Here is a 22,026-nt window from a genome sequence, read left to right on the forward strand (position 1 = left end):
TTTTAAATGGGTTCTTTTGGGAAATTGTAAGGTTTGAGCTCCATCTAGTGGCAGTTTTGGAGAAGGCAGTTTAGTGATCGTACAGTGCACAGTGCGGTTTGTGTTTTTCTTTCAGGATATTTTTTTTTATCACTGACCCTGCTGGGATTTGTAGTTCCGTTTCAGTTTTTTTTAACCGCCTCTTGTTGCATTATAAAGGTTATGTTTTTGCCGGTATAATTCTGGATTACTTTATGTCCTATGCACAGGGTGACATTTTGTGGCTTGTGCTGCAAAAAATACGTGGAAGCCAACATCTCCAACAAATCCAGGACCACCGTCAAGTACACGATGAAGACATTGGCCAGCAGCTCCGAGACCATCATCTTCATCTTCCTGGGAATTTCGGCAGTGGACACATCTAAGTGGACGTGGGACTCAGCGCTGGTCCTGTCCACGCTCCTCTTCATCTTCGTGTTCAGGGCTGTTGGTGAGTTTTTGCATTTTTCTTCCCCTGTAGCAAAAATAGATGAATGTATGTGTGCAGTGCAGACGTCTGTCCTCCTCCGGAGCCTACAGGAGCTGATCAGCGAGCGCTGCTGTGGAGGAGCCATCCGGGAGATCGCCCTACAACACCTGCAAAGATCTGATTCATTAAAGGCCACTTGTCTGTTGCAGGAGTGGTGCTGCAGACGTGCGTATTAAACCGCTTCAGACTGCTCCCGCTGGACAGGATAGACCAGGTGGTGATGTCCTACGGGGGTCTGCGGGGGGCCGTCGCTTTCGCTCTGGTCATTTTACTAGATGGGAGAAAAGTGAAAGCTAAAGACTATTTCGTAGCAACAACAATCGTGGTGGTATTCTTCACCGTCATGTTTCAGGTGAGTGAATCGTCTTCTTTTATCAGGTTTGGATACAATTGAAGGAAATGGCTGATACTTTATTCATTGTACGCAGTGTTTGAAGCAAAATATTAAATATCAAATCATAAGTACAAGTCTGAATTGTTATATCGTGAACTTGTATAATGTGTGCATACATTACCTCCTGTATTATACTCCAGAGCTGCACTCACTACTCTGCTGGTGCAGTCACTGTGTACATACATTACATTACTGATCCTGAGTTACTTCCTGTATTATACCCCAGAGCTGCACTCACTATTCTGCTGGTGCAGTCACTGTGTACATACATTACATTACTGATCCTGAGTTACATCCTGTATTATACCCCAGAGCTGCACTCACTATTCTGCTGGTGCAGTCACTGTGTACATACATTACATTACTGATCCTGAGTTACATCCTGTATTATACTCCAGAGCTGCACTCACTATTCTGCAGGTGCAGTCACTGTGTACATACATTACATTACTGATCCTGAGTTACATCCTGTATTATACTCCAGAGCTGCACTCACTATTCTGCAGGTGCAGTCACTGTGTACATACATTACATTACTGATCCTGAGTTACCTCCTGTATTATACCCCAGAGCTGCACTCACTATTCTGCAGGTGCAGTCACTGTGTACATACATTACATTACTGATCCTGAGTTACTTCCTGTATTATACCCCAGAGCTGCACTCACTATTCTGCAGGTGCAGTCACTGTGTACATACATTACATTACTGATCCTGAGTTACCTCCTGTATTATACTCCAGAGCCGCACTCACTATTCTGATGGTGCAGTCACTCTGTACATACATTACATTACTGATCCTGAGTTACATCCTGTATTATACTCCAGAGCTGCACTCACTATTCTGCAGGTGCAGTCACTGTGTACATACATTACATTACTGATCCTGAGTTACTTCCTGTATTATACCCCAGAGCTGCACTCACTATTCTGCTGGTGCAGTCTCTGTGTACATACATTACATTACTGATCCTGAGTTACCTCCTGTATTATACCCCAGAGCTGCACTCACTATTCTGCTGGTGCAGTCACTGTGTACATACATTACATTACTGATCCTGAGTTACTTCCTGTATTATACCCCAGAGCTGCACTCACTATTCTGCTGGTGCAGTCTCTGTGTACATACATTACATTACTGATCCTGAGTTACCTCCTGTATTATACCCCAGAGCTGCACTCACTATTCTGCTGGTGCAGTCACTGTGTACATACATTACATTACTGATCCTGAGTTACCTCCTGTATTATACTCCAGAGCTGCACTCACTATTCTGCTGGTGCAGTCACTGTGTACATACATTACATTACTGATCCTGATTTACAGCCTGTATTATACTCCAGAGCTGCACTCACTATTCTGCTGGTGCAGTCACTGTGTACATACATTACATTACTGATCCTGAGTTACCTCCTGTATTATACTCCAGAGCTGCACTCACTATTCTGCTGGTGCAGTCACTGTGTACATACATTACTGATCCTGAGTTACCTCCTGTATTATACTCCAGAGCTGCACTCACTATTCTGCAGGTGCAGTCACTGTGTACATACATTACATTACTGATCCTGAGTTACCTCCTGTATTATACTCCAGAGCTGCACTCACTATTCTGCTGGTGCAGTCACTGTGTACATACATTACATTACTGATCCTGATTTACAGCCTGTATTATACTCCAGAGCTGCACTCACTATTCTGCTGGTGCAGTCGCTGTGTACATACATTACATTACTGATCCTGTATTATACCCCAGAGCTGCACTCACTATTCTGCTGGTGCAGTCAGTGTACATACATTACATTACTGATCCTGAGTTGCATCCTGTATTATACTCCAGAGCTGCACTCACTATTCTGCTGGTGCAGTCACTGTGTACATACATTACATTACTGATCCTGAGTTACATCCTATATTGTCCTCCAGAGCTGTGCTCACTATTCTGCTGGTGCAGTCACTGTGTGCATACATCGCATAGAATCGTAGAGTTGGAAGGGACCTCCTGGGCCATCTGGTCCAACCCCCTACTCAAAGTAGGATTCGCTAAATCATCCCAGTCAGATGTCTGTCCAGCCTCTGTTTGAAGACTTCCATTGAAGGAGAACTCACCACTTCTCATGGCAGCTTGTTCCACTCATTGATCACTCTGTCAAAAAGTTTTTTCTAATATCTAATCTGTGTCTCCTCCCATTCAGTTTCATCCCATTGCTTCTAGTCTTTCCTGGTGCAAATAAGAATAAAGTTGATCCTTCTACAATGTGACAGCCCTTTAGATATTTGTAGACAGCTATTAAGTCTCCTCTCAGTCTTCTCTTCTGCATGCTAAACATTCCCAAATCCTGCAACCTTTCCTCATAAGACAGGGTTTGCAGACCGGTCACCATACTGGTCGCTCTTTTCTGAACTTGCTCCAGTTTGTTGATGTCTTTTTTAAAATGTGGTGCCCAAAACTGGACACAATATTCCAGATGAGGTCTGACCAAAAGAGGAGTAGAGGGAAATAATGACTTCACGTGATCTAGACTGTATGCTTCTGTTAATACATCCTAGAATTGCATTTGCCTTTTTTGCTGCTGCATCACACTGTTGACTCATATTCAGTCTGTGATCTATTAGTATACCCAAGTCTTTTTCACATGTGCTGTTGCTTAGCCCTATTCCTCCCATTCTATATATGCTCTTTTCATTTTTATTGCCCAGATGTAGTACTTTGCATTTTACCTGTTAAAAACCATTCTGTTAGTTGCTGCCCACTTCTCCAGTTTTATATCTTTTTGAATCCTCTCTCTTCTCTAGTATTAGCTATCCCTCCTAGCTTCGTGTCATCAGCAAATTTAATCAGTTTACCCTCAATTCCTTCATCTAAATCGTTGATAAAGATGTTGAACAATACAGGGCCCAGGACAGAGCCCTGTGGTACCCCACTTGAGACATTCTTCCAACTGGATGTGCAGCCATTTACGACCACTCTTTGGGTCCGATCACTAAGCCAGTTATGAATCCACCTAACAGTTGCCTAGTCCATTCCATACCTAGTCATTTTTTCAATAAGGATGGTGTGAGATAAAATGCTTTGCTGAAGTCAAGATATACTATATCTACAGCATTTCCCTGATCCACCCAGTCAGTGATTCTGTCATAGAAGGAAATTACAAATTGGGTTACACACTGATGACTGCTGCTGTTGTTGGTGATTATATGATGTTTTCTCGTGGTGTGATCCCCGCTTGGCCTCGTCCGTTGTATCGGGTTGTGATTATCGGGTCTCTTTGGTCTCTTCTCTCCATTGTGGACTCAGGCTTGGAATCGTCAGTAAAAGTGAAACCCAGTAACTCCAGAGACCTCACATCCAATCAGTGTTGGCCCCTCAGGGACTTTTGGTTGTACGTGTATGTCATTATCGTTACACACGGCCTTAATACTTCCCTGTAGTCCCTCATTATCAGTAATGTACCTCTGAGTTAATGATCACATGAATCTATGGTGGTCCCAGTGCACAGACTTCCGTCTGCAGATTTCAATACATGACGAGTGCTCCATATACAGGTGGGTTAATAAGTCCTGGACAGATTATATATATATATATATATATATATATATATATATATATATATATATATATATATATATATATATATATATATATATATATATATATATTATTTTTATTTTTTATTTATTTTTTTTTTTTACTTTTGATTCTCCTGCAGTTCCACAACACCTCCACCGGGTGGCAGAATCTGCTGCATCTATGGGGGTGAACATTAGACTTTTTTTTTGGCCTTTCTTGTGTCAATAGATACCTTTAGAGGACAGCAGATCTGCAGTTGAAGGCTCGATGAGTTTTAAGCTCTCACTGTTGGGGGGCCGCATACTAGATCCTCAGGTTGGCACGGGGTCATATCCATCGGCCGGTCAGGGGGTGTTCACACCTGTGTGTGCTTTTTGCAGACAAACCTAGTGAGCTGTGATAGAAGGAAGCGCATTGGAGGCCAGAAATGTACAGATGCTTCCTCCGTCACTGGCAGAGCCCTACCCCGGCCATGTGTGCGTCTGAGCCGTCCTGTACAGAGGAACAAAGCCCGGATCCCCCCAGTAATGTGACCACGAGATGAAGTCACCCCCAGGAAAATGAAGTCACTGGAAAGTCTGGCTGCCGACCAGCTCCTCACATCATCCATCTGTCCTTCCGGCATCTCAAGGCTTCATGCACAATGGGATAATACTGAAGTATAAAGTCACCTTTAATATGGCATCTGATTATATAGAATTTGTTTCCACAACTAAGATGGATCAGAAACCCTGGAGAAACGTGTAAGAGTTTGCTATAGTTGTGTTCTGTACAATCCCAGAGTGATACATTGCAGCTGATAACATTCCGGCAAAGAATCTGGAGAGGAAAGAGCGTGTAGAATGGTGCAACTGTGACGAATCCTCACCTGTGGAAGGCAGTGCCCTCCACTCACTGACAGCAAGCAGAATTGACATGCCGTAGTGGAGATTAATCATGCTAGGATTTGTTAGGCCTCTTTCACACGTCCGTGTGTCCGGGACGTGTGGTGACAGTTTTCACACATACTGGAGACACGTACACACGTAGGGTCTGTGCACGTCAGTGTGTTTCCACGGACCATGTGTCCATGGGGAAAACACGCTGAGATGTCCATTTTTTACCGTCACCACCACGGGCTGCAAAACATCCCGCACTCGGATGACACACATGGATGTCATCCATGTGACACGCACCGGCGCCAGGGAAGTAGCGTTACAGTAAGCGCTGTTCCCCAGCACCGGGTGCTGAAGACTGCTCTCATCATTCTCCCCTGCTCGTTCTGATCACCGGCAGAGCAGGGGAGAATGATGAGGGTTGTATTAAAGTGAGAACAATGACAGCAGGTGGCGGCATTCGGGACTATTACTCCCATCAGCCTACACCTGCTGCCGCTAATAACAGTGACAGCAGGAGCGGCTGATGAGAGTATTCCTCACCTGCGCTATAAACAAATAAATAAATGAAAAACCCGGCGTGGGTTCCCCTGTGTTTTCTATAAGCAGCCTGGCAAAACTCACAGCTGGGGTCTGCAACCCTCAGCTGTCAGTGATATCAAGGCTGTTTTTCAAGAATAGAGGGGTCCCCCATGCTGTTTTTTTTTAATTTATTTATATAAAATAATAATAAAAAGAAAACGGCAAGGGCCCCTTCAGTTTTGACAACCAGCCTTGCTAAAGCAGACAGCTGGGGTCTGGTATTCTCAGGCTGGTAAGGGGATATTGCTCAGTGATGCTGCTTTCCCAGCAGGGCTGAACTCCAATGACCTCCGCACCGTGGGAAAAAGTCAGTCATGAGGTCACCGTAGTTCAAGCTCAGTGGGTTCACAGCAGATCACCATGAAAAATTCATGTTGTGACCTTGCTGTGTCTTTATTTACAATACATCTATAGTATTAGTAATGGATAGGTGTGTTATAGAAGCCTCTCCATTACTTAGCCATAGGCTTGATGTCAGCTGACAATACAAAGGTAACATCAACCCCACAAATATGAACCCCACTTGCCTCCGCTACAGGGCAAGTGAATAATAAAAAAAAAAACAGCGTGGGGACCTCTCTATTCTTGATAACCAGCCCTGTTGAAGCTGACAGTTGAGGGTTGCAGCCCCCAGCTGTTAGTTTTGCCTGGCTGGTTATAGAAAATAGAGGGGAACCCATGATGGGTTTTTTATTTTATTTATAGCGCAGGTGGCGGGTGAGGAATACTCTCATCCGCCGCTCCTGCTGTCACTGTTATTAGCGGCAGCAGGTGTAGGCTGATGGGAGTAATAGTCCCAATTGCTGCTCTCATTGTTCTCACTTGAATACAACTCTAATCTTTCTTCCCTGCTAGCTGATCGCCGACAGAGCAGGGGAGAATGATGAGAGCCATCTTCAGCACCCGGCACTGGGGAACAGCGCTTACTGTACCACTGCTTCCTTGGCGCCCGTCCTTGAGGCGTTTGATAAATTTTTCTTCATCGCCCGTCGATTATCTACAACTCGTGATTTTTCACAATTTTCTTTTTGACACTTTGCACTTTTGACAATTATATCGAGTTTTGAAAGTTAGAAAAAAAAAGTCTCACTCCAGAAGGGCCGGATAGAAAACTGGCTCTGATCAGAAGCGTCCTAGGTAAAGAGGTGGCGGATTTTCTCCATCCTCCTGCTAGATGATGATAAGCTGAAATCCATCTTTGACCTACTCAAAATTCAAGATGTAAAAAGTCGCACATTTTTTGCACATGAAACTACAATTTTTTTTAAGATAGAAAAAGGAACCCAACCCCCTGATTCCCTCCAGTGTGATTAAAGCTGCCATTCTACAATGATTACACTGCATTTACATAAGAATGGACGACCCCTTTAAGGAAGTGACAGGGAAGATTAGGTTAGGAGGATAATGTGACAAGTCCATTAGTTTCTCTGCAGGATGTAATTCACTTACACCTTGTCCTGCGTCTGTGTAATTTGCCGCCTCGGATACATCAGCTGCACCTCGGCTCTGTCCGGCAGACGCGGCCTTCCTGACATCTATATAGATGGGAATCCTTCAATCAGATCTGCCTCTAATTGTCCGGTAATTTACATCTGGCGGGACCCGGTCGTCACTGAGCTTTTTACCCCCTTCACTATTGGGGGTTTTGTCTCAGAAAGGGTTAATGGCAGCTGGCATCGTAGGCGCCCATTAGGGTGCGAGCTGTCGCTCATTGGGAAGGGTCACAACCACTTAATACAATATATTAAGATGAGCTCAGCTTGTGGCGGCCGCGTCTAATGTGACTTCAGTTGTACTAGAGACAGCCCAAAGAGATACCCAGGTTATAGCAGCAGATACACGAAGAGGTATAACTAACCAGGTTACACCAGCAGGGCCTTGAAAAAGTATTACACCCTCTAAGTTAAATGTATTTTATTGGGATTTTCTGTGATACAATACAATGTAGCAAGGATTTGTGATGTATAAAGTGCACAAGGATTCAGCTCCCTTTAGTCTGATCCCCCTACATAAAAAGTGGAGAATTGTCCCCAGAAGTCCTATAATTAGTGCATTGTGTCCATCTGGGTGTGATTTCTTCTCCGTATAACTACAACTGTTCTGTGAAGGCCTCAGAGGTTTGTGTGGGATCCAACGGCATCATGAAAATCAAGGAGCCCACCAGACAGGTCAAGGATAAAGTTGTGGAGAAGAGTATAAAGCACGGTTAGGCTATAAAAAAAAATAGCCCAAGCTCTGAACATCTCATAGAGCACTGTGAAGTCCATGATTCAAAAATAGGAGTATGGCACAACTGCAGACCTACCAGGACATGGCCTTCCACCTAACCTGACATCCCAAGCAAAGAGAGCACTAATCTGAGATGCAGCCAAGAGGCCCATGGTCACTGAGGAACTGCAGAGATCTACAGCTCAGGGGGGAGAATCTGTCCACAGGATAACTATTAGTCGTATACGCCACAAATCTGGCCTTTATGAAAGGGCAGCAAGAAGGAAGCCATTTTTGAAAGCCATAAGAAGTACCATTTGCAGTTTGTGGGGGCACGGTGAGTATGTGGAAGGAGGTACTCTGGTCAGATGAGACCAAACAAGAACTTTTTGGGGCTAAATGCAAAACATTATGTGTGGTAGGAAACTAATACTGCACATCATTCTGAAAACACCATCCCCACCGTCACACATGGTGGTTGTAGCATCCTGCTGTGGTGAAGCATTTTTCAGCAGGGGCAGGGAAGTTGGCCAGAGGTTAGAGGAAGATAGATCGAGCTAAATACAGGACAATCCTAAAGGAAAACCTATTCAAGGCCGTAAAAGATTTAGACTGGGGCGTCCGTTCACCTTCCAGCAGGACAACGACCCCGTAACATCCTGCCAGAGCTACAATAGAGGGTCTAGATCAGATTATATTCCTGTGTGTGAACGGCGCAGTCACCGTCCAGACCCAAATCCCAGAGAATCTGTGACAAGACGTGAAAATTACTGATCAGACGTCTCCATCCAATGTCACTGAGCGAGAGCGAGGGGGCAAAGAGGAAGGGGCAAAATGTCACCACTAGATGTGCAAACCTGGAGAGACAGACCCCAAAATACTGCAGAGAAAGCTGGAGAGAGAGACTTCAAAAGACTGCAGAGAAAGGTGGGAGAGACAGACCCCCAAAGACTGCAGAGAAAGGTGGGAGAGACAGACCCCCAAAGACTGCAGAGAAAGGTGGGAGAGACAGACCCCAAAAGACTGCAGAGAAAGCTGGAGAGAGACAGACCCCAAAAGACTGCAGAGACAGGTGGGAGAGAGACAGACCCCAAAAGACTGCAGAGAAAGGTGGGAGAGAGACAGACCCCAAAAGACTGCAGAGAAAGGTGGGAGAGACAGACCCCAAAAGACTGCAGAGAAAGGTGGGAGAGACAGACCCCAAAAGACTGCAGAGAAAGGTGGGAGAGACAGACCCCAAAAGACTGCAGAGAAAGGTGGGAGAGACAGACCCCAAAAGACTGCAGAGAAAGGTGGGAGAGACAGACCCCAAAAGACTGCAGAGAAAGGTGGGAGAGACAGACCCCAAAAGACTGCAGAGAAAGGTGGGAGAGAGACAGAAGCCAAAAGACTGCAGAGAAAGGTGGGAGAGAGAGACCCCAAAAGACTGCAGAGACAGGTGGGAGAGAGAGAGACCCCAAAAGACTGCAGAGACAGGTGGGAGAGAGAGAGACCCCAAAAGACTGCAGAGACAGGTGGGAGAGAGAGACCCCAAAAGACTGCAGAGAAAGATGGAGAGAGACAGACCCTAAAAGACTGCAGAGAAAGGGGGGGGAGAGACAGACCCTAAAAGACTGCAGAGAAAGGGGGGAGAGAGACAGACCCCAAAAGACTGCAGAGAAAGGGGGGGGAGAGACAGACCCCAAAAGACTGCAGAGAAAGGGGGGGGAGAGACAGACCCCAAAAGACTGCAGAGAAAGGGGGGAGAGAGACAGACCCCAAAAGACTGCAGAGACAGGTGGGAAAGAGAGACCCCAAAATACTGCAGAGACAGGTGGGAGAGAGACAGACCCCAAAATACTGCAGAGACAGGTGGGAGAGAGACAGACCCCAAAAGACTGCAGAGAAAGCTGGAGAGACAGACCCTAAAAGACTGCAGAGAAAGGTTGGAGAGAGACAGACCCCAAAAGACTGCAGAGACAGGTGGGAGAGAGAGACCCCAAAAGACTGCAGAGACAGGTGGGAGAGAGAGACCCCAAAAGACTGCAGAGACAGGTGGGAGAGAGAGAGACCCCAAAAGACTGCAGAGACAGGTGGGAGAGAGAGAGACCCCAAAAGACTGCAGAGACAGGTGGGAGAGAGAGAGACCCCAAAAGACTGCAGAGACAGGTGGGAGAGAGAGAGACCCCAAAAGACTGCAGAGACAGGTGGGAGAGAGAGAGACCCCAAAAGACTGCAGAGACAGGTGGGAGAGAGAGAGACCCCAAAAGACTGCAGAGACAGGTGGGAGAGAGACAGACCCCAAAAGACTGCAGAGACAGGTGGGAGAGAGAGACCCCAAAAGACTGCAGAGACAGGTGGGAGAGACAAACCCCAAAAGACTGCAGAGAAAGATGGAGAGAGACAGACCCCAAAAGACTGCAGAGAAAGATGGAGAGACAGACCCTAAAAGACTGCAGAGAAAGGGGGGGGAGAGACAGACCCTAAAAGACTGCAGAGAAAGGGGGGAGAGAGACAGACCCCAAAAGACTGCAGAGACAGGTGGGAGAGAGACAGACCCCAAAAGACTGCAGAGACAGGTGGGAGAGAGACAGACCCCAAAAGACTGCAGAGACAGGTGGGAGAGAGACAGACCCCAAAAGACTGCCGCAGCAGTAATTGCAGAGAAAGGTCCTACAAAGTACTGACTCGGCGGGGCTGAATACAAATGCACCTCACAATGTTTGAATTAATATTTCTAAAATAATGAGCCCCCCGTTATCGTTTACACGTCACACATCCCTGTTACTCTGTGTTGGTGTCACACAAAATCCCAATAAAATACATGTAAGTTTGCGGGTGAAGCGTATAATCATGTGGGGGGGGGGGGTGAAGACTTTTTTTTAAATCCCATTAATTCTACAGAAGATCCCTAGGTTCTAGCTGTGCATATATCGTCGTATAGCACAGGGGATGGCACTTTCCCAGCACTTTTCTCTCCCGGGCAGGTGTGCCGGTCTGGATTATGGTAAAGCTGGGTGCTATCACTTATGGCCATCACTGTCACACGGAGCGCATACTGCTCCTTTGTGCCTCCTTTATTTCGGATTCTGTGTAGGGAAACTTCTCCGTGTTATCTTTATTCCCGCGCTCTCCGCTGGCGGTCGCCGTCTGTCCGTTCCCATCCGGGGCCGCCCTGCTTACTGATCAGAGACGTCTCCTGGCCGGAGATCGGCGGGTGTCACATCCATAGATCATCCCATGGCAATGGGGAGTAACGAGGCTCCTTATCAGTCGGGGGTCCCAAGGGTCCCAGCAGGAGAGGCACATTGCACTGCACATGAGCTTTTATTAAATGTCGGACATCAGTGACATATCATCCGGATGTGATTAATGTCAGGGTACCATAGAAAAAGAGTCCAAAAACCCCAAAAATGTCCTAAATTATGAGTTTTTCAAGACTATTCAGGGGTTAGAGATGCTGCCAAAATAGCGCCACCCCTGTCACAGGCTGCTTGTGGTATTGCAGCCCAGCCCCATACATCTAATCAGATCTGATTTACTTTGAATTAATTATTCATTGTTATAAAAGCCCCTAATATGATCCTGCTCAGCTGCCATCTTTTCATGACTATCTTGGACCCGTCATGCGTTGGGTCCTGGCAAATCCAGATTCTTGTAGCAGTCTTTAACCCCCGATCATACAGTGGTGCGGCATTCCTGTGGCCCTGACCGAGCTGAGCTCGGGCTTTCCAGCAGCTGCCTGGCATTGGGTGTCGGAGCTCGCGGATTTTCCGTTTCCTTCTCTGGTTTCCCCATTTATCCCATAGGTCAGGGGCCCGCCGTCTCCTGGTGCCGGGCACATATTTTCCTGGCATAACCTGGAACAATCTAAATTTTTCGGAAAGTTTTTCACATTCACCTACTTCTCTTCTGTTTCAGGGTCTGACCATCAAACCTCTGGTCAAGTGGTTAAAAGTGAAGAGACGAGACCACCACAAGCCGACGCTCAGCGAGGAATTGCACGAGCACGTAAGATGGTCGACCGCGACAGCGGCTCATCCTCCGTCCCCAGCTCATCATCCGCGCCGTCTAATTAAGAGCTCAGGGCAAACTGCAGGGTCGGGGTCAGCTCCTCTGTGGCTGAGGAGGAAGCCGTGGGGGTCTACGTAGAGATAGAAGAGGGTGAAGAAGGCATCATCAGGGCGTACCGTCAGCTTCCATTAAAGGGGTTGTCCCATGAACGACTTTTAGGATAGTTGATAGATGTGCGATCTCTGGAGGTCTGGCTGCTGAGACCCCCACCGAGCACGAGAGCCAGGGGCCAACACTTCCCTGTACTGAGCATGTGTGACCACAACCCACTGTACACAGTGAACAGAACAGTGGTCGCACATGCTCAGTACCACCCCATTCACATGGAGGACCCTGGGACCCCCTTCTCTGTAACCTATGGGGTCCCGGCCATCAGCGATCATGTGACCTGAGGATAGGGGATGTACATTATGTTGCAGGGAAAATGAAAACTTTCAGAACTATTCTTAACTTTAGTCTCCTTCAGTCATGAAAATGTCTCTCTTCTTCAGGCCTTTGACCACATTATGGCCGCCGTTGAGGATATAATTGGACATCATGGCTACCATCATTGGAGAGACAAGTAAGTACACCCTGACATCTCGCAACCTGCATGATTAGATAACACCTCTATCCTTGTGTTCATTGAGATTTCTCTTCTGACGAGAGAAACAGATAATTACCGTATTTAAAGGGGTTGTTCAGAATCACAAAACAGCGCCACCCCTGTGTGCAGGCTGCGAGTAGTATTGCAGCTGTGGCCTATTCACTTCAAAAGACAGTACTCTGTGAGATAGCTTGAAACTGATGCAGAATCGGAATCTAAAGTTTATGAGAAAGTTGCAGAAAACTTTATACTGACTGTGACCAACTCAGATGATCGTGCTGTCTATTTGTAACGTGTCTTCTTCTGGTCGGACCACCATCGAATGCCGCAGGTGGGAGCAGTTTGATAAGAAATACTTGAGTCAGCTCCTGATGAGGAAATCTGCGTATCGCATCAAGGATGAGATCTGGGAGGTTTGCTACAAGCTGAATATTCGGGATGCTCTGAGTCTGGCGGATCAGGTACTCAGCTCCCTCTGTAATAAACTGTGTGTAATGTTAGGAAAAGTGACCCCACTGGCAGCGTAGGTGGCTGCCGATGTATCACAGAAACGGCAGCTGTGACCTCGCTGGGATGGGGACTATTTCTGACAAGTGGGAGTGCTGTCACTGCAGAATGGGCGGGCTCGTCCTGTTGAGTGGGCGGGCTCTTCCTATTGAGTAGGTGGGCTTGTTCTGTTGAGTGCATTTCCTGTTGAGTGGGCGGGCTTTTTCTTTGGATTGGGTGGGCGGGCTCTTCCTGTAGGGTGGGCGGGCTCTTCTTGTAGGGTGGGCGGGCTCTTCTTGTAGGGTGGGCGGGCTCTTCTTGTAGGGTGGGCGGGCTCTTCTTGTAGGGTGGGCGGGCTCTTCTTGTAGGGTGGGCGGGCTCTTCTTGTAGGGTGGGCGGGCTCTTCTTGTAGGGTGGGCGGGCTCTTCTTGTAGGGTGGGCGGGCTCTTCTTGTAGGGTGGGCGGGCTCTTCTTGTAGGGTGGGCGGGCTCTTCTTGTAGGGTGGGCGGGCTCTTGTAGGGTGGGCGGGCTCTTGTAGGGTGGGCGGGCTCTTGTAGGGTGGGCGGGCTCTTGTAGGGTGGGCGGGCTCTTGTAGGGTGGGCGGGCTCTTGTAGGGTGGGCGGGCTCTTGTAGGGTGGGCGGGCTCTTGTAGGGTGGGCGGGCTCTTGTAGGGTGGGCGGGCTCTTGTAGGGTGGGCGGGCTCTTCTTGTAGGGTGGGCGGGCTCTTCTTGTAGGGTGGGCGGGCTCTTCTTGTAGGGTGGGCGGGCTCTTCCTGCAGAGTGCTCTTCGTGTTGAGTGCAGAAAGAGACCACCCACTCTAGGCGGGCTCTATCATGTGCCCCAAAACAAAGCTGGTCCTGGCCCATATTCTACAGACTTATAAATAGATTTCTTGGAGCGATGGGTCTCCAGATTGAGCTTCTTCTCATTACTATGTGACCTGCAGATGTCTCTGATGCTCATATTTCCTCCCCAAATATTCACCCGCCGACTCATTTCGTGCTAACTCATGTCTGTCCTACTAATCCTACAACCAACCCTGTCTCATAGGGAGGTCACATAGTGTCACCAGACAGACTGTCCTTACCGTCCATGCCGAGCCGAGCGTCCATGTCGGAGACGTCAGTGACCAACCTTCTGTAAGGAGCGCTGCCTCATCCTGCTTGCATGGCCTCCATCTTCTGTCCTCACAGGGTGACATCATCGCATGACATCACTCCATCATTCCAGAATTACATGGGCGACATTTAACAACCATTTGTTTCATCCCAGGCGGGAGAACGGGAGCAAAGCATGTCTGGACCTCCAGGTGATCGACACCGTGCGGAGCGGGCGGGACAGGGAGGACGCGGCTATGCATCACGTGCTGACGGGCGGCCTCTACAAGCCGCGCAGGATGGTGCGGAACATCAACCCTCCTGTCATTAAAGGTTCCTGCAGTCAAATTGACCTTCACCAGGACCGATCTTCTCTTTCTAGTGCAAGGCCAGCTACAGCCGCCACTTCATGACCCAGGATGAGCAGGAGCGCCAGGAGAAGGAGGTTTTCCAGCAGAACATGAAGCGTCGATTGGAGTCTTTTAAATCCACCAAGCACAACATCTGCTCGTCCAAGTCACGGGTGAAAAAGGACGGACGCAAGAAGGTAAGGACGAGGCGAGCCGTGAACCTCCACCCCCTCCAATAAAACTGCGAGCGGACGTTAGAATAATGGCGGACGTCTGGGCAACAGTTGTGCGTGATTACGGCTCTCTCCTCAAAGATGCGGTAAACTAGTAGCTATACTAAGGGCTCGTTCAGACTTCCGAACACGGACCGCTAATGCCCCGAGTGTGGCGCTCCTGCTCCGGCCAGTCCGTGCAACGCGTTTCGCTCTCAGACCGATTTGCACAGATGCGTGCGTGATCCCTAATACACACTATGGGGGAAGTTGTGGTGTGAGCACGTGCGACTGGCAGCAGCTTCTCGTGCACAGCTGAATCCTGACAGTGTGCATGTTACTACAGCGCTGGCCGAAAATTGGCCCCATCCTAAAAAAAAAACCCCTATAATACCGTGCGGATTAACTAACTGGAAAATCTGCTGCGTATCCCACCCACGTGCCGAGCTGAGATCACGCCGTGGTCCCGTCTGTGGGCGGATTGGTGACCCGCCATGTGGCGCAGGCTCGTTATTGGGGTTTCCTCTGGCAGCGCGATATATAATATCGAGAGTTTCTTCTTCCATAGTCGTCTGTTTCCCGGAGTGGAAACCTCCAGATCGCATGTATTTACAAGGGTTGCATGACGTAATGGTGCCGTGAGCGCCGTCCCGGGGAATTCTATCCTCTGATGGTGATCACAGAAGATTCATTTCAAGAATTTTTTCTTTTTTTCCTTGTAAGAAAACCTCCAGAAGAAAAAGCGGAGGCAGCAGTGAGTATACGCCTGTGCCTTAACCTCATCGGAGCCTTCCCCTCGATCCAGATGGATCGCCGTAAATATTATTTAAGGAGATTCCTTTTATTTTTCAAACAAAATAAAAGAACAATGAAAATATTATATAGTTTACGTTTTCTAATTTTTTTTTTATTTTCCACATTTTACATTAATAAGAGTGGGGGCGCTATTGCACTGTTGTCTATGGGAAATATGTGTCAAAAAGTGGTACTGCAAGTGATAGCAATTCGCTGCTAGCAATTGGAGAATGAAAACCAAAAGTCACATTGTCAAACAAAGACTAAAAAACTGTAAAAATGGGGCAAAAAAAAAGCAAGAATGAATTTGGCATTAAAATTCTCTCTGGATGGAAAAGGATCCGCTCCCTCTCAGGGCCTTAATACAAGGTTCAGAGATGAAATATGACTTTTTTTTTTTTTTGTGAAAATGTATGGTACATCTGGGTAAGTGATCCCTATCGGGGGCCAGCAAAGATTATACGTGGCGGATATTGCGGAGGATAGACCCACCGCAGTGTGACTTAGTAGGAAAGCAGCGAGTCAGCATTCTGCGCGCACACGCTTTTATTATTAATCCACATTCCCCATCGCTCGGAGTCGGCCAGCACCGCAAGAATCTGATCTGGAGCGGGAGACGTGTCCTGCGCCTCTGCTGCCAGCTCCGCTTCCCAGGCAGCTTTTTCCAATCATTCTTGGGGTCGCAAACGCTTAATTTCCTATGGACTGTGAGACTTTACAAGCTACACGATCGGCGGCGGCGGCCCAGATAATCCATAGCTCTGTGGCTGAGACTTTCCAGCGAGCGCTGCGGTACGTTGAGTGCTGCGGTACGTTGAGTGCTGCGGTACGTTGAGTGCTGCGGTACGTTGAGTGCTGCGGTACGCTGAGCGCTGCGGTACGCTGAGCACATGATGGGTTTTGCAGTCTGCTTTTTATACAATCCATTGGCCCCAATTCATCCTCGTCTTTGTGCCTTTTTTTCCTCCAGACTTTTTTTTGGGGGTATTTGCACTTTATTCCGTACTTACTTGGGCTCATCCTTCTTTTTTTTTTTTTTTTTTTTTTTTTCTTTGCTTTGATTTTTCATATCTGGATGTTTTGTTTTTTTTTTAGTTTTCATCATTTGCAACTTTTCAAAATTTTTTTGCAAACTTTTTGTGCACTTGTGCCACACTGAATCCCACTCATTTTATCTTTTCTTTGCGTGGTTGAAAACTAGTATGAGATATTTTAAAGGATTGCGTGACTTTTTTGCTCTAGGGGTATGGGGCGCACCGCTACTTTTTTTTGCACTTGCTAGGCCGTGCATCGCGATCAGCGTCTTTAAACTTCAGCTATAGCTTCAGATTTCTAAAAACAGTCACAAGAAGCGACCCCGGTCCGCTCTTCTGATGTTTGAGAAGAAAATACACCAGCGGTTTCTTCCTTATTCAATGGAGTATACAAAAAGACACAACTTTACTCTCAGGATCACTTTGGGGGTCCCGGATGTCGGATCCTGACTAATCATTAAGTATGGCGTATCCCAGCGAGATTCTCCCACTGGATTGGAGCTGCACTTCTGGATATTGTGGCTTTTACATTGCAATGATAAAACTTTATTTAAATCTAAACCTCCCCAATTAATAAGGGCGCCCCCCCGCCGTACACCCCACCCTCAGATCTGCATCACTTGCACGGATCTAACTTTACTTCTGACGGATGCAACTTTGCTGAACCCCTCCTCCTCCTCCTCCTCCTCCTCCTCCTCCTCCTCCTCCTCCTCCTCCTCCTCCTCCTCAGGTCCCGGCTACATTGGCCCGTGTCCCCCGGATTGAATGAAGCTGCCTCTGTTTCCAATAAAGACAGAAATAAAAACAATCCTAAAACCTTCCAATAAATCTTATAAGAGCGGCAGCATGGCGCAGGAGCGGCTGCCGTGATCGGAGCTCCGTGCCGTGTCCGATTCCTTTATGATCGAGGCGCTGGCTCAGCGGCTTTATTCTGTATTCTCAATAAGGGGGATTTTTAGAACGACGGACATTGATCCTTTTACTTTCTTCTCCTCTAATCTACTGGCTCCCCAGTCCTGGATCTATGGATGCAGAATGGAGCCGGAGCCCCTCCGATCAATCCCATCAGATGTAGAGATCAATGGGCGACTGATCAGCCATGACAGTGTTGTCCTTTGTGGTACCTTTGCAGCCTGTGCCCTTAGATAATTGGCTGCTGCTTTCCATGCCCAGTATTTCCAATATATCTATGATGATGACGGAGTTTTATCCTTAGCTCAGGTCTTCCGGGGATCGGCTGATCGATGGTGCCGGGGAGCCTCAGAAGCGGCACAGCCCCCCGTATTGGGCTTGAGCGGTTCTGATAGCCCCGTCCCATCTTACAATATCATCCATGTGTGACGTTGTGCCAGTTACAGGGGCAGCGGGACGCAGACCCCACAAATCTGATACCTTAAGTCCTGGAAATAAATAAATAACCCTTTAAACACCTTCGTGTTGATTTGTACGGAAAATATTGATCTTTCTCATGAAGGATTTGACTTTGAAGTGATTGAAGTTTCTCTCTGTCTGTCTTTGTGAAGTTCCCAGCGTCGGTCCTGACCCGTGTCCTCCACCCGTCATTAATCTATCGACGCTCGCACTGGACGCAGGTGACATTCATTGTCCGCGGGACCCGCAGGTCAAGGCTTGCAGAAATGAGCCCCCCCCCTATCGTATAGTAATGGCTGCTCCTTCACCTTGGGTTGTCGTCACATGCATTATCCCATAGGAAAGTCCTAACCTGTCCGTTTGCACCTGCTACGTGGACGGTATTTGTAGTCATTTCTTTTTGTCTTTTTTTTCTTCATGCATATAGAGAAGAACTAGCATGGAGCTCGATTCCCGGAACGGAAGACACAGCCGAGTGGTGAGCTGGGAAAACACCGGTAAGACTCTCTGCGTATCATCATCATCATCACCGTATGGCAGATTTTTGGCATCTGCAGATCAGGAGAGATCCATTTAGTTTCTGTATTTTCAATCCCTCAACGCTGTGGAAATTGCTCTTTCCCCCAAAAAAAATCTTTATTTCTGGAGACATATATCCAAAACTAACTTTTACTCCTTGCTTTCATGCTGCGTCTGCTCTCAAGCAAGCAGCAGTCCGTTCTGGTCCGGCGACCAGTCCTGCCCCCCATTATTGCAGCCGGTCTTCACTTCTGAGCCCTCCTACCGGTCTTAGTCAATAGGACTCATGATGTCATTACATATGACGCCATGACACCTTGCAGGCACCATAGACACCAAGAGCCTGAAGACCGACCACGGAGGGAGGATTGGACTGGACCAGGGCAGGACATATTGTATCGCTCATCGTTACAAACCATGCACTTACCCAACGCACCTAGATCCACTGCAACTAACTTTTCTAAATGTTCTCCTACCATCAGCGTCCATTGTGATCACCCCGGACTCCGAAGACGAAGGTTCAGATATCGAGATAGAAGAGGACGAGGGGATTACCTTCATTGCTCGAGCCACAGATGAGATTCTCCACAGTGTTAAACTCTCAGGTAAGACGTCGCTCCTCAGTTGAACCACTCACATCTTCAGGCTGCCCAAAATCTGAGATATCAAACCATTATTGCCTCCCCCCCCCTTCCTTTAATCACTACCAACTTGTTAGAAAAGTTACGAAGTTGGTGCAAAATGGCAAAACTTTTGCACAAACATGAAGTTAAAGTTAGAAAACTTGCAAAAAAAAGAAACAATAAATTGTCGCACAAGGTTCTAGCTGTAGACTCTGCTGTCGTCAGTCTATGATTGATCAGGTTGTCGGTGACGTGGAAGCCTAAGCAGATTCTGAGGTCCTACAGAAGCCGATGAGCTAAACATGGAGACTGCTGCAACTCACGATGATGGCGGACATTTAATGAGATTCACGTTTGCCCCATTTCTCTCCGAGTCTCACCAGTTCCCATCTGATCTTCATCTGCTTCCACTTAGGATTCATTTCAATCAGGTTGTTTGATGGATGACACTGCTGTGAACTCCGAAAACTTTTTATCATATCCACAGGAATGTTGGGCGTCTGTCAGAGTCCTCGAATTGTCCCTCCATCGCCAACTATGGCTGAGAAGGTTCTTCCATGGAAAGGAGAGCCGGATGAAAACACGGTCTGTATCTCTTCAGAGACAACGAAAATAGTCCCGGTAGATCTCCAGAAGTCCTGGAAGCAAAGTATCTCCTCTCTGGAGAGTGTCGGTTCTCCACCGGTTCCTGACCCCAATCCAGATGGGGTTAAGTGTTTGAGGCAGGAGATCTGCAGTCCACCGGGACTTGAGACTCTGCCGGAGACCTGTAGCTGCTTTCCCTTCACCAATTCTCCGTCACAAGGTATAAAGAGTCATTTATATTCTGCCGACGTCCAGCAACAAGAACTTCAGCCATTAATGGCTCCAGGAGAGGTCTCTGGGTTAAGTCCTGCGTCTACCAGACACGGCCATAGCAAAAGACGATTGCAGCTTCATCGAACTTCTAAAATATGAAGCTGGTTATGGGGGGAGGGGGTCAACTGGATGAGTAAAATCCAGGGTTCTCCGTCTAAGGCTTTGATAGGACATATGTAGACGCTCGTGAGAAGGAATGACCTGGTAATGGTGGCCTCATCATCAGATGCCACCAGTGCAGAACATTCTCCATATGTAGGCAAGACTAAGGTGCTTCTGCCCACCAGGCCACGTTCATGACCACTGATCCACCACGCTGAGCCCTGAGCCACATGTACGACATCCTGCTTTCCGCGTGAACCTTCCGTCCCTAATGTTTCTGGACAGACAGTCATGGAGACGTCCTCGTCACTTTCTAATCTCCCGTCTTCTAGGTCCTGCCTTACGGGACTGATTTTCTTTGTTTTGTAAAACTTTGCAACTTTGTACAGTTACTATTTTTATTGCTGTTATTTATGTGCTGCGTGTGATCAGCTGCTGATAAGATATAAGTTTTTAAAGTGTGTTTTTTCGGCATCTGTAACTCTTGCATTGCTCCGAATGTATTTTTGTATGCTATTTTATGATATGCTTCCTATAAACGTTGCATTTGCTATTCAAAGTGTGAAACGGACCCCCGTCACCTTTCATTATTTGCCATTTTTTGTTGTCTAATGGGTTAATAAGTTTAGGTATTTTGGATCCGTTATAAAAACAGAAAAACGAAAATAATAGCAGGAACGGAGCTCGACCATGAGGGACATCATTATTTCTGACAGCAACAGGTTATGTCTCAAGAGGTGTACACCATACAGGGCGTCTGCAGGCAGATAAACATGACAAATTATAAATCATATGAAAGGGGTAGTCTCAGTTATTAAATTGCTTTAATTAGTTAGTATTAAAATAAGCAAGTTTGCAATTGACTTGCTTTTTCTATCTGCGTGTCATTCTTCTCCTGTGAGAGCTTTAATCTTACATAGTGTACAGCTAGTTTCTACTAGACCTTGATGGGTTTGCACACTACTTATGTTCCAGGAGAGAAGTTGACAACTAACATACCAGATCATTGATTTCTATTCAGCAGATAGCTGCTCCCTCTTAGCTCCTAATGAGCTGCTGTTATAAATCTTGCAAAATCACCAACTGCCAGCATTGCTTTTTCCAGATCAGGTCTCTTAATCAAAACTCTTACTGAGCCGTAAGCAGGGCCAGTTTTAGGCAAAGTGGGGCCCTGGGCAAAAGTTTAAAGTGAGGCCCCAAATGCTCACATATTGTAACACATCACACACAGAAATATTTTGGTTGTATTAATATACGCTGAGTCCAGACCGCTAAACGAGTGTGATCGACATTATTGAAGTTGGTCGATCCTTGTTTTCCGGCCTCTTTACACCCGCTGAGGAAGAAGGATCGGCACAGAGCAATCTGTCCCCATACAATAACTAACATGTTATCAGCAGCACATCTGCAGTTTTCACCGGGCGATGTGCTGGCGAGAACAATATTTGTTCCGGCATAAAGAATCCAATCACTCGATGAATAGGCAGCATTTTGCTTGTTTAGTGTAATGTACCCCATAGTCCTCCATATAGTACAATACACACCCTATAGTCCTACATACAGTATAATGTGCCCCATAGTCCTTTACATAGTATAATGCACTCCACATAGACCTCTGTATAGTATAATGCGCTCCCCATAGTCCTCCATATTCTATGATGCACACCCCATATTCCTCCATATGGTATAATTCACTTCCCATAGCCCTGCATATTGTATAATGCACTCCCCATAGTCCTCCATATTGTATAATGCACTCCCCATAGTCCTCCATACAGTATAATGAATTTCCCATAGTCCT

At 47.1% G+C, this 22,026-nt stretch overlaps 2 protein-coding genes across 4 annotated transcripts in view; both read left to right on the plus strand.

Moving 5' to 3' along the window:
- The window catches only part of SLC9A5 (solute carrier family 9 member A5), a 44,295-nt gene extending 23,503 nt beyond the window's left edge, over positions 1–20,792 (plus strand). For 2 of the 3 annotated variants that reach the window (XM_073554975.1, XM_073554973.1), the window contains exons 6-16: positions 249–469; positions 658–860; positions 12,040–12,129; positions 12,684–12,754; positions 13,110–13,239; positions 14,315–14,403; positions 14,537–14,663; positions 14,744–14,908; positions 18,551–18,620; positions 19,125–19,247; positions 19,753–20,792. In XM_073554975.1, coding sequence (XP_073411076.1) covers positions 249–469; positions 658–860; positions 12,040–12,129; positions 12,684–12,754; positions 13,110–13,239; positions 14,315–14,403; positions 14,537–14,663; positions 14,744–14,908; positions 18,551–18,620; positions 19,125–19,247; positions 19,753–20,222 — 1,759 coding nt within the window. In that variant the 3' untranslated portion in view covers positions 20,223–20,792. The remainder of the gene's footprint in view (positions 1–248; positions 470–657; positions 861–12,039; positions 12,130–12,683; positions 12,755–13,109; positions 13,240–14,314; positions 14,404–14,536; positions 14,664–14,743; positions 14,909–18,550; positions 18,621–19,124; positions 19,248–19,752) is intronic. The other variant, XM_073554974.1, reaches the window with a different exon arrangement.
- LOC141058767 (uncharacterized) lies at positions 6,826–12,033 on the plus strand. Its single transcript, XM_073554981.1, has 2 exons — positions 6,826–10,439; positions 10,476–12,033. The coding sequence occupies exon 1, from the start codon at positions 8,974–8,976 to the stop codon at positions 10,045–10,047; it is 1,074 nt and encodes a 357-aa protein (XP_073411082.1). The 5' UTR covers positions 6,826–8,973; the 3' UTR covers positions 10,048–10,439; positions 10,476–12,033.
- Positions 20,793–22,026: the final 1,234 nt, after the last annotated feature.

The sequence above is a fragment of the Dendrobates tinctorius genome, unplaced genomic scaffold (assembly GCF_039654945.1).
Source record: "Dendrobates tinctorius isolate UK_male_01 unplaced genomic scaffold, ASM3965494v1 ptg000214l, whole genome shotgun sequence".
Taxonomy (NCBI): domain Eukaryota; kingdom Metazoa; phylum Chordata; class Amphibia; order Anura; family Dendrobatidae; genus Dendrobates; species Dendrobates tinctorius.

What these genes read in the sequence shown, in the direction of transcription:
- LOC141058767 (XM_073554981.1), top strand. Translation starts at nt 8,974, where the DNA reads ATGTCACCACTAGATGTGCAAACCTGGAGAGACAGACCCCAAAATACT.